At 49.8% G+C, this 12,700-nt stretch overlaps 1 protein-coding gene across 2 annotated transcripts; it reads right to left on the reverse strand.

Annotated features, from left to right (window-relative positions):
- Positions 1–5,556: 5,556 nt before the first annotated feature.
- EGR3 (early growth response 3) lies at positions 5,557–11,322 on the reverse strand. Of its 2 annotated transcripts, none has more exons than XM_073325113.2 (2): positions 10,803–11,322; positions 5,557–9,060 (listed from the first exon to the last, which is right to left on the reverse strand). In XM_073325113.2, exons 1-2 carry the CDS (start codon positions 10,954–10,956, stop codon positions 8,057–8,059), a joined length of 1,158 nt encoding a protein of 385 aa, XP_073181214.1. In that variant the 5' UTR covers positions 10,957–11,322; the 3' UTR covers positions 5,557–8,056. The 2 variants fall into 2 exon arrangements, with proteins under 2 accessions (XP_073181214.1, XP_073181215.1); XM_073325114.2 differs by lacking the exon at positions 10,803–11,322 and adding an exon at positions 9,616–10,526.
- Positions 11,323–12,700: the final 1,378 nt, after the last annotated feature.

The following is a 12,700-nucleotide window of genomic DNA, read 5'->3' on the forward strand; positions in this document are numbered from 1 at the left end:
TGGAAGTTCCTGCATTGCCCCTTTGCTTCCCCATCTCTGGCAGGGAGGAAGGACAGCCTGGTGTCTAAGGCACTGAACTAAGGACTCAAACGATCAGGGTTCATTCCCAGCTCTCCCTCACGTGACCTTGGACAAATTGCTCCTCTTCTGTGCGCCTCCGTTCCCCCTCCCCAACATGGGAATAAGGACACTTCCCCAATTCACAGGGGTGCACTGTGTGGATAAATACCTGGAGACGCTCCGGCACTATGGTGATGGGGATCAGATTTGTCACTAGCACTCGGGCAAGAGTGATGAGTGGGGGGGAAGGGCAGGATAAATGCTGAAGCAAAAAGCAGGGAAAACACAACCAAAAAGATGGAACGAGAAGGCATTGGAACAGAGATGGGGCCAGCTGCAAGGAAAAGCCAAGCACGGATGGAATTTAAGCTGCTTCCTCTGCAGAGAGAGCTCTTGGTATAAGGAATAGACTGTCAGGGGCCATAATAGGAATGACTCCTATAAATCATTTAAAGAAAGAGTTAGAGAGGTGAGTCGTCAGTCTGCTATGGGCCTGTCCACCACCAGCAATCGATAGCACACACCTTGCATGGAGCTCATCCCACACAACTGCTGATATTAACAAAACCCAGCAGCTCCCTTTTGGAATCCCCCAGCCCATGGCCCCTGCCTGCATCAGCAATAGCAGGGCTCCCCTTCCGAGAGGGCACAGGCTGGGATCCAATTGGTTAGACTAGGAGACATTTAAAAAGGCCCCGGCAGATTTTGGGAGCAATTTCCTTTGTCAAATTAAAATGGCCCTTCTTTCAACTATCTGCAAAGGAGGCGTGTACAAGGACTGAACATTATAATCTACCCAAACAGCTTCCACAGGCACAACTCCTACTCTCCTCTAGAAATGTTTGTGCTGAAATCTGGGGCGAGAAGTTGCCACACTGTGTAAGGGAAAATTTGTTCCACGCAGACAACTGACTTCAAGGAGAGAGGAGAGGGGAGTCCAATGACAGGACCAAATATCAGCCAGACCCTCTTGAGAAGATGCAGTATTCTGCCATATGGGGTGAGTGGAGGCGGAGGAGAGTGGTCTAACAGGTAGAGCAGATATGGGGAGTCAGGGCTCCTCGGTTCTATCCCCAGCTGTAGGAAGGGAGCTGGGTTTAGTGATTACAGCAATGGGCTGGGAGCTAGGACCCCTGGGCTGTTGTCCTGAGCTCACTGTGACCTTGGGGAAGTGGTTTCTGTTCCCTGTGCCTCAGTTTGGAAATGAAACCTACCTCGTAGGGGGCTGTTGGGCTTAATTAAATGTTTGTCAAGCCCTTTAAGAGCCTGGGCTGGGAGGAGCCAGACAAGGGCGAAGTGATGTTATTACTGCAAAGGCTAAACGTCAGCCAGTGAGCTTATTCATAAAATTAAAGGGCACAGTTAAAAAAAGAGAGAGAGACCAGATCTATTCCAGATAAACTGGTGTGTGACTGGCAACAGGACATGTATGCTAGCCAGTCCAGAAGGGGTATGGAAAGCATTGTGTTCCCTTAGTAACCATCAGCCTTCCTGCAAGGTGCTGCACTCCCATTGACATCAGGAGAACGCAGGGTGCCCAGCACCTTGCAGGTTCAGCCTGCAAATACTCACTACCTACATCACGTGGGAGAGCAGAAGTAGCTGGGAGGCAAATCTCATACACAAACCCGCCTTATGTGAGGGCCCAATCCAGCTCCCACTGAAGTCAATGGGAGGTTTGTTGTGGACTTCAGTGAGATCAGGATTGGGCCTGAAGAACTGCAGGTCCCTTGCTTTGAACAGTAAACATCTTGGCTAGAAACATCCAGCAGCCCCAAATGGCAGTGACACACTATGGGGATGTCCTCACTGCAAAGTTAACCGAGGCTGTTACTTGGGTGTTGTCCCTAACCCTCCTCCCATCCACACACAAAACTCTCTCTCCTGAGAAAACTGCTGCTTTCCACCCAGCCTAACTGGCCTGGCAGGGGGCTGGGTTGAAGCTTGGGTTCTGCTTTCACTCGGGCTAGTAACCTGCCCATTCTGCAGTGAGGACACAGGCTAAATCCCTTAAGTGCTGAGAGTCCTCAATGCTTTCCTACAATTCCGCCCATGTGCCCAAAAGGACAGACCATTTATCCCACAATTAATTGGGAAAAGAGTGTCTCAGCCGACTGCAGCATAAAGAACCATGGGCTGTGCCCCCAGGAGAAGTCCTTGTGACACACATGGGGGACATACAGCTCCAGTGAGAACACAGGAACTCAGACTAAACCAGATGCCAATCACCCAAGCTAACTCTGCAGCGCAGACATACCCAATGGGCCCTGCCCACTTGGACTCCCTCCACAACAAAAGGCAACCTGCCCACTCCTACTCCAGGTCCACCCTAAAAGTTCTGTTTGGTCGGAAACTCTTCCGAAACAGCCAAGAAGGATCCCCTGCTGTGGCAGAGGGACACCAAGATGGTATCTCTAGCTACCACCACACCCCTCTCTCTTGTCAGGCCTGACAAGAGGCATCCCGTGCCACAGACCCAAATTTACCTTGATCCTCTACAGACTTGCTTTGTTTTCACCACTTTTTAAATGCAAGCTGTTGACAGTGACAGAAATATAGACCAGAAGAAGAACGTTGTGGAGCTCGAAAGCTTGTCTCTTTCACCCACAGAAGTTGGTCCAATGAAAGATATTCCTCACCCACCTTGTCTCTCTCAGAAATACAAAGGACAGTTCATAGTAAACATTACAGACAAGATACCCATGGTGGTCTGGGATTCCTGCTCTATAAAAGGCAGTTTCCACAGTATGCATCCGATGAAGTGAGCTGTAGCTCACGAAAGCTCATGCTCAAATAAATTGGTTAGTCTCTAAGGTGCCACAAGTACTCCTTTTCTTTCTGCTCTATTTGTGGCTGTTATAGGCCTCCTTTCAGGGTCTGCGTCACACATTGGAAAGACCAGCGTCACCCACTTGGGACAAGGGAAGGTTACAAATTTACAAGGACTGTGCTGACAGCAGCAGGAGACCATTATCCTGTCACAACGCTCTGTTTCACTGACATTCGGTCATCACAAAGAGACCAGTTGATTTCTCTTCTGGGCACAGGGGCAAATTCTTCTCCTAGCTGTGCAAATTCCCTGTTATTGTTAGTGTCTCACTGTACCCACCTGGACCTCAAGCTGAGTGAGGGGGGCCTCTAACCTCCAAGAGAAATCTCCAGACGAAACCCATCAATACCCAGATGTGTTCTGAACTGTACAAGCCGAAAGGGCCAAGTAATTACACACAGAAACAGGCAACAAGAGACTGCCTTATTTTTATATAGTGCCTTCCGTCCCAAAACACGCTACGAACCATATCCTCAGAGAAAACACATCATCAGCCATTGTAAGGCAGCCACCAGCCCTGGACAACCTGCACACGGCAAACATCACAACAGTGTTGGGGGCGGTGCAGGGAACTGCTCACTAAAAACATCAGCACAAGCCCTTAATCTTATGGCAGGAACTATGGGATCGCTAACGTCCAGGCGCTGCAGATGGAATGTCAGCTGTTACCGTCTCATGTCAGTGACCCACAGGCACTAATCAGCACACAGAAATCAAACTTACCTCCTGGAGAAGGGGAAAAGTTGGGCCGATGCTGCTAGGATTTGGACCTGTGGTTCTGGAGAGTCTAGGTATTTCAAAGCTGATACTTAGAGCTCCAAACAAATCCCTTCCCGCTTGTAAGCCTGGGCCAAATTTATCCCTGATTTCACATCACTGGAGTCGCACCACAGATACTTTTCCCCCACTGGGTCTACTGGAATGTAAAGACCATATAAGGAAAAAATATCAGTGAAATTACAGCAATTAAAACTGCATTGACCTGGCAGTAGCAGTTAATTACTTTAGGGCCTGTCCCCGGACAAAAACTAAAGTACATGAGATTTGCCAAAACTGCTTCAGCTACTTCCCTTTCGCCCCAGTAGCCTGCGTGAGTCTAGGTTCTTAATGCAGAAGAGAGTAAGGAGAAGCGTGTAGGGGGAGGGCAGGTTAGAGAGGAGGATGTACACCGAGCAGAGAAAAGAAACTCTTCCTTTACTGGGTTTGTACGACTGAAGATGTTGTAACCCAAGAGAGAATGATTCCTTGGAGGAATATAATGTTAATGGGGGTCCAGCTGCTCTAACTCTGCCCAAACAGACCCCCCCAGCCATCCCCTGAGGGCTCATTCTGGCCCTGGTTCAACAAGGTACTTAAGAACATGCCTGACTTCAAGCACGCGTGTAGTCCCACTGAAGTCCAGGTTAGGCATGTGCTTCCTTGCTGAACCATGGCCTACCATCCCTACATGTCCTTTGTGCCTATGGAAGAAAAGAGGAGCAGGGGCTGAACAAACAGGCCATGTGATCTGGAGGGGTGTGCATTTGTGGGTATCGCAAATATCTGAGCAAGTGCCAGTCCTATTCCCAGCAGCTTCCTCGAGTGAGTAGTCACAGCTACTCCCACCTGCAAACAAGATGAGCTATTGCCTAACAGAATACTCCTCTAGCTCTTCTCTAATCCTTTCCTTCAAAGCACTTTCTAAATGGTAACGAATTAAGCCTCACAATCCTCCAGGACTCACTGTGCAGTTGAATTTGGAGTGTAAGGAGGAACATGTCCATTCAAACTATCTAAGTTTCTTCTCATATTTAATCTCCCATGGGAGGCTTTTTCTTTCCTGCAGTTACTACAGCAGTTTCTAAAACCCTTGCATTATTTCTAGCCCCATGTACTTCATCCCAGATGACCTATCAGAATGGAACAGATCTCCTGTTTTCTGTACCCTGCAGTGATTTGGCTTGGGGAAGGAGGTAGAGTATTAACAGCTGAGCGGAACCAACCAGACCCCTTTTTACCCTCCATTACCCAGCAGATACAACAGAGCCTTGTAACTTACAATTAAGAGCTTCTGTAAAATGGTGACAGCATCAGTCAATTACAAATTCAAGACTGGACAGAGCCCTGAAGATGATATTGTAGGCAACAGCCCACCCTCCAAATGATGAGACTGGATTAGGGGCTTGCTCCAAAGACTACTTCAGGGCAATGCTCACATTGATGTCCCTGGATGTTGGATCAGGCCCTTCAATTCTTAACAGGTTTCTTCCATTTCTAATTTCTATGATACATTGGGAAATGGAAATGGGAGGATTATGAGGAGCAATAATACTTAATAATGGCCTATCCTTGTTACCCTAAGTGCTCCTGTTCTGACCACTTAGCCCTGTAAACAGAACCCGAAGGAGATGGGATTGGTAAAAAGTTGGGTTATTTTAAAAAATCATATCAGAATCACTAGAAAATGTACAAAGAGATTCCAGATATGATCTATAGAGACGCACAATGCCTAACATCCTACACTTTTCAAGCAAGCCATTTTAACATTTTCTTTACATATTAGAGATTTTTGAGACTATATATATATATATTTTTCAGAGATATATATATATATTTTTTAAAAGAAAGATAAAATAAAGATATTTACTACAGGGTTTGATTGTCAGCAAACACAATATATTTACTGCATTAGCATTTGCTCACAGTGCAAATGGTACAACAATACATCAGTTCAATATTTCTGATTTTTTTCTTAAAAATGCTGTATGCATTAACTATCATATTTGCATTACAACGTGACAAATGAGCAAATGAAATGTGTGTGAAAATTATCACCTTTTCACAATATCAAGCATCATTTTTTTAACCTTAGTATAAGGTACTATAAATCCAAGAAATAAAAACATCCACAAAATATATTACATCTGGTAGGTCTTTTTTTTTTTCTCTAAGTACTCAACTTTATACAAAAGACTTTCAAAAATATCATTCCCTTAGGTTTGCATGGTTAAACCTGATTTTTTTATTTTTTTTGTTCCTTTCAGTTCACATAAACTAGATTGCATTTTCTCTCTTTTCCTTTATGTTGTATGGTTTTTGTTTTGTTTTGTTTTTTAGAAAAAAAAATCACATGCAGACATCAAACCTGAATAGCACAACCTTTTGGCAACAAATATTTTTTTTTAATAAATGATTATTTTTGTTTAGTTTAGCTTAAATGGCTGAGCAGAGTTTTATCAAAACAAAAGAAGAAAAAATCAGAGCAGTCATGCAGTGACATGCACATACCAGAAGGAGAAAGGAAAAAAAATAAAATTGAGGGATAACTGATTTCTCCTCCCTGTGGTTTTTTAAGTGACCAAATAAAATCAAAATATATCACATTATAAAAAGTATTCAGCAAAATACGGTTTTCTGCATTTCTGTAAAGAATTTCCCTTCTGCTGAAAAAAAATGGTAAATCAGCATCTTCCCCCCCACCCTCCCCAACATTATATTGTCAACCCAGATTAAGCTAGGAGTACCTGGAAATTCATAACCCACTTCCCTTTTAGTTTCTTTTTCAAGATCTAGATAGCTCGTCCATTTAAATCCACCACAGAAAAACGGTGCATTGGGGAAAAAATAAAGGGGGAAAAGATGCATAAAGTGACTTTAAATCAGACACCCTGTAAACTCAATTACTTCCCCCCTCCCTCCCCCACCCCAACAGTATACTAGCCACAGGGGGAAAAGATTGAATAGGTAACAACAGTACATTCAGTCAGATCTTTGATGAAAGCTGCTAAGCAGCTCCACTTTCCCCCCTCTTTCTTAGGGTTCAATTGAGCAAGTACATTCAGAGCTGCTTACAGAGGACAACTGGGAGGTGGATCGGGGTGTGATAAAAGAGGATTTTAGTTGAATACAAATCCCCCATCTTCCCTTTGGAGGAAAGTTTGGAGCGACAATTTTACTCCTGACAGTTATTTTCTCTTCTCCAAAAATAAAACATTAAAGCTGTAAATACGTAGATACCTTTATATATGGTTGGTACTGTACTAGAAAGCCAATAGTGACATTAACAAATACATACTGTATATATTTTTTATTATATTTTAATTCAGAACTGCTGTAGAGATGGTAACAAGAACAGAAATGGCAACAACCTCTTCTCATCCAGATGAAAGGGGGAAAGATGTTTCTCCCCCTCTTCCCAAGGTTTTTCATACTAAATGTGACATGAACTAAAACACCAAGTGGAGTGAAATGGTGAAATTTAGGGGGATTGCCTCTTTCTTTCTTCCTTCCTTCCTTCTTTCCTTCCTTCCTTCCAGAAGGGAGGATGCTTTGGGTGGAAGAGGTGGGGGGGGGGGGGGGGGAGGAGACAGAGGATGAACCTGTAAGGGAAATCGGTTTAAAAAATAAACCCGTGAAGAAAAATCTGGAGCAGCCAAGAGCTGATCCCAAGCCAGATCCCTTCTCCAGCACATCAGAGGAGGTGCCTCGAAGACAAGTAGTGAAGAGACCAGGAAACCATAAAGGAAGCGGCTCCAAGGGGAGGGGGCAGGAGACCAGAAGCAGCAGCAGCATCATTCTAGGCATTTCTGTAAGAAACATTTAGCTCAGCCGGAAGGCCACCCATTCCAATGATACCCAAGGTCCCCACTGTGTCCAAGAAGTGGCTTGGTTCTCTCCATGGTCCAGAGTCCTTTGGGGGTGGTTTGACACCGAAGCAGCCCAGTTCAGCTCAGAGTCACAGACACACACAGGGACGCACAGTCTCAGCGGGCAGCAAGCACTGCGCTTTGGCGCTCCCCCCGCCACCTCCAATGAGTAGCGAGGGGGGGAGGAGTGGGGTACGCGTATTGGGAGCGGGGGAGCTTCCCCGACCCCGTCGCCGCCACCCTCGCTGTGCATCGCATGCCTTTCCACAGCTGGCACATCACAGCCCTGCAACCCCTCACCCGCCCCCCACTACGCTCCGCTGGGAGAAGTGTGTGTGTGTGGGGGGGTCCCGCGCCCCTCCCGCAGCCGATTCGGATCAAGACGATCCGATTGAAAGCGAAGTCCCCACCCCGGCGACGCGGGGACTGGAGGGGAGGCGCGCGCACTGCCAACTGTTCCTTGGTGAGGGATCCCCACGTTTGCGCTTTTGCCAAAGGCAGCAATTGGGAGGCACTGGGACCAGGGATCGGGGCGGGAGCCTCATGCGCAGGTGGTGACCACCGGGGCCAAGGACACGGGCGGGGAGGAGGAAGAGGAGCCCTTCTCGGCCTTCTTCTCCTTCTGCTTCAGGTGGATCTTGGCGTGTCTCTTGCGCTCGTCGCTGCGCGCAAACTTGCGCCCGCAGAACTCGCAGGCGAAGGGCTTCTCGCCCGTGTGGGTGCGGATGTGGGTGGTGAGGTGGTCGCTGCGGCTGAAGCTCCTCATGCAGATGCGGCACTGGAAGGGCTTGTGGCCCGTGTGGATCCTCAGGTGCCTCGTGAGCTCGTCGGATCTGGAGAAGCGCCGGTCACAACCCTCGGCCGGGCACGCGTGGGGTCGCTCGTGGAGCGGGGTTTTGCTGGGCCGGTTGGGGTACTTCCTGGGCCGGATGGGTTTGAGGGTGAGGGGCTGCTGCTGGAGGCTGCCGAAGCTGGGGTGGATCTGTTTGTCCTTGAAGGCTTTGATGGTCTCCAGCGGGGTGATGGGGGGAGGGTTGACCCGAATGGGATCCAAGCTCTGGAAGGGTTTGTGTTCGGTGAGCGTGCCCATCTCGTTGGGGTGGTGATAGAGGTTATAGTCTGGGATCATGGGGAAGAGGTTACTGTCCAAGGCTGGCTTGGCTGCTTGGTAATCCTGGGGGGAATAGGTGAGCCCTGGGTTGCTTTGGGGGTCGTGAAAGGACACTGGCTCCGGGTAGAGGTCACTGCAGGTGGAATACGGGGGCAGCGCGGGGTACATCTGGTCCACCTCGCCCTGGTTCTGCACCATGCTGGCTGTAGAGGTCTGGGTGCTGGTGATGGCACTGGAGGAAGGGGGCACCCCCAGAATCCCAGCGCTCATGAGGCTGATAATATTATCCTGACACCAGTTGGACGGGGAATCGAAAGCAAATTTCCCCAGGTAGGTAACAGTCTTGTTGCCAGGGGTGGGTTGGAAAGAACCCGAATAGGACGACAGCTCTTGGTTGGTCTTTTCGTTCGCTAATCCAATATCCATAACATTCTCTGCAAAAAGGAAAGAGAAGGGGGATGAGTAACGCCGCGTCAGAGAGTGGTGCAGGCAAAAACGTTGGGGCCCTGGATAGAACAGGCGGAGGGCAAACGGGACGGGATCTAAGATCCGGGACACCCAGAGAGGGGCGAGAAATACCCAGGTGAGGGACTTTTACCTAGAACTGCGGCTCAATCCCAAACCACTGCCCAGGTAACAAGCAGGGAAATTAAACAGAAGCTTGGCTATTATACACATCTATGGGTACTTTCACCCACAACCATGTGTATCTATAGGCGTGTAGTGACACACACACAGCCACAAATCCACACACCTGTGCTCACACATACACACTGATACACAAATACAGACCCATAGGTGTTCACACACACGCAGGTATAGACAGCTGGGACAATCTACATATAGACTGCATAGACATCTCCACAAAGACAGCGCTAGATGTGACAACTACACACACACGCACGCGGACTGGAGAGACACGCATTGTGTTGTCTTGTCTGGCGACAGCCCAGGAAAGCCCTCAAGGTGGGTCAGGGGGAAGCAGGTACCTGAAGTTACAGGTAGGCTCAGGCTGCCAAGAGCGAACTGGTCTCTCTACTGGTGTCCAGGTGCTTTGCCACCCCACAGGCAGAGCTGGGGACTCCAAGGGACCCGTGTCCGGCCACCAGCGCTTTACAAACTTGCCGAGTTTTCTGCGTCCAGCCCAGTTATGGAAGATACCAGGGAGTTTTAGAGCGAGCAGCGCAGCTGTGGAGTTGCAATCCTGCAACGGACTGAATCGGCACGACACAAGAGCTACCGCGGTTCGGATCTGGGCAGAGGGGGCTGCAGAGGGGGCGGCAGAACCGGGTCGGCTCCCTGAGCGGGGACCGAGGCTCCAGAACACCCCGCCGCAAGAAATCGAGTCGGAAGGAGCCAGAGCAGCAGCCGGGGCAACTTTACCAGCACCCAAGTACTCCTGGCCCGGGAGAGGGGTGGGGTGGGGGGTGAGAGAGCGGAGCCACCGCTTCTCCGCCTTACAGGCTCACCTGTCTCCCCAGGGGTTTGCTCCATCTCCTCCTCCTCCCCCGAAAGCTCCCTGCTCCCACCACTCCCGCTGCATCCCCATGTTGGAAAATAGCTTTCACACACCCACACCCTTATCGTTCTGACAACAATATCCATTAAAAGTCCGTGCCGGATTATTTCTCCCCAGTGCCTAACGCAGCAATGGGCAGCAGACTCCGGATTAACCCCTATGGAATCTAGACACCGCACAAATATCGATACCCGGCGCTAGATACACACACAGAGGGAGAGACACCTAACACACACAGAGTCACATTGCATTGACACACGCACGTATAATAGACACACTATCCCTCTCCGAGGGGAAGCATCCATGACTTTGAGTAGCGCCCGGGTTGGTTGGAGATGGCCCCTTTCAGCCTGCACCTCGGGACCCGCTGCCCACCCTCCGACCCCCCCAGCGATTCTGCCCCGCCATCCTACCGGCCACCTCTCTGTCTGGCAGCTTCCACTCCCCACTACAGCCCCGAGAAGCGAAGGAAAGCCCTGCAGCAACGGAGACAGCGAACGCGTAGAAACACATAAAGAAGGGGCTGGATGGGTGGGTGGGTGGGGGAAAGATATCCAGCCCCACCGTCTCCTTTCCCTTCTAGGCTCCATCACACCCCACACACAACACGCGCCCTCCTCCTTTACCCCCTCCTCCCCATATATCCCTTCCCCTTACCTGCAGCCATCTGGTTGTAGTGAGCCACTGACTCGCTGCTGCTGGAGAAGATATTCAGAGAGTTGGGGATCTCCTCTGGGTACAGATTGTCAGGCAACTGGTTCATCAAAGTGTTCATGGTCCCCGGCAGCTTCTCCACGAGTTTGCCTGTCATAGCACTGGAGGAGAAGCAGGTTCAGTGCGGCTCTGAGCTCAGCTCCCAATGAAACGGCATCCGATCCGAGTGGCAAATCCGTGCCGGGGAAATCATGCAAGAGAAAAGTTGGGGGTGGGGGAGGGGGGGTCTTGAGGGGAGGGGGTAGGCGGGGGAGTTGGGGGTGGTTTGCGGAGGAGGGGGCAAAGGGATGGGGGTACAATCCTCAGTGGGTCCTTGGTGGTGTTTCCTCCAGTGGGAGGGGGTGATCTGGCTTGCAGATCTGGTTGTAGAAGCCGGTGGGAGTATTTGATCCCTCCTCCCTCCTTGTCTCTCTCGCTGTGTCTCCGTCCCCCTCTCTTGCGAGCAGGTTCACTCACTGCGGCCCAAATGTTCAGCCAGGGAAATCCACAGCCTATTTATGTGAGGCACTGGAAAGCTCCGTGACGTAGCTGCCCATATATGGACAGACAAAGCCCAGCCGAGAGCTAGACGTCACAATGGAAGCTCCTCACAATGGAAAACTAGAAAGCAGGAAGCAGCGCCCCAGCCAAATGCTGCCCTGCAACTGCGACGCGAAGCGAGGGGCCCGGTGCACGATTTTGCAAGCACCTCGGTGCACTAAAGAAGTCTCCTTTTCGGCTGCGTAGCTCTGACAGCACCTCTGGGCGCCCGGCTGTCCTGCCTAACCCGGGTCAACATTTGACCGCGCTGCTGTGCACCAGGCGCTCGCTATTATTAATTATTATTATTATTATTAATTATTTACCTCGGGCACGGCTAGAGAGGCACCTCTCTGCTGCCGTCAGCCCGAGTGGACTTTTCGAAAGAAACCGCGCCCTGCGTGACTTTGAGATGGACTTCGCGATCCCTTTTGAAAGACAAGCTCCAGCCACTGAACTTGCCCGTGCCCAGCCCAGGTCCCCCTTTCAAAACGGGAGGGCAAAACAAACGAATCAGGCGCGTGCCAAGGGTACCCCCTGATTGCGTTTTTAAAGCAAGCCCTGTTTTAAGCACAGTTGTCGTGCATGGGAATGGACTCGTTGCTTATTGTGACTTTGCTAAGCTGCCAGTGCGAATGGGGGGGAGGGATAGCTCAGTGGTTTGAGCATCGGGCCTGCTAAACCCAGGGTTGTGAGTTCAATCCTTGAGGGGGCCATTTAGGGATCTGGGGCAAAAATTGGGGATTGGTCCTGCTTTGAGCAGGGGGTTGGGCTAGATGACCTCCTGAGGTCCCTTCCAACCCTGAGATTCTAGGATACACAGGACATAAGTACTGTGCCTAACTTGAAGCTTAGGCTCAAATAAACATGTTAGTCTCTAAGGTGCCACAAGTCCCCCTGTGCTTTTTGCATGCAAAGAAACACTTTCATTTGGGGAGATATTCCTATGGATTAGTATTCCTATGGATGTACAATCATTCCTATTATCAATCCTAGGGATTAGAATTCACAAGTATATGTTAACTCCACGCATTCATAGAATCTCAGGGTTGGACGGGACCTCAGGAGGTCATCTAGCCCGGCTCCCCTGCTCAAAGCAGGGCCAATCGCCGATTTTTGCCCCAAATGGCCCCCTCAAGGCCTGAACTCACAAGCCTGGGTTTAGCAGGCCAATGCTCAACCCACTGACCCAACCCCCAACCTTGGGTTTAACAGGCCAATGCTCAACCCACTGAGCTATCCCTCCCCCCAACCTTGGGTTTAACAGGCCAATGCTCAACCCACTGAGCTATCCCTCCTCCTTAAAATAGATAGGTCTGGAT

Source organism: Lepidochelys kempii, chromosome 26 (assembly GCF_965140285.1).
Source record: "Lepidochelys kempii isolate rLepKem1 chromosome 26, rLepKem1.hap1, whole genome shotgun sequence".
Lineage (NCBI taxonomy): Eukaryota > Metazoa > Chordata > Testudines > Cheloniidae > Lepidochelys > Lepidochelys kempii.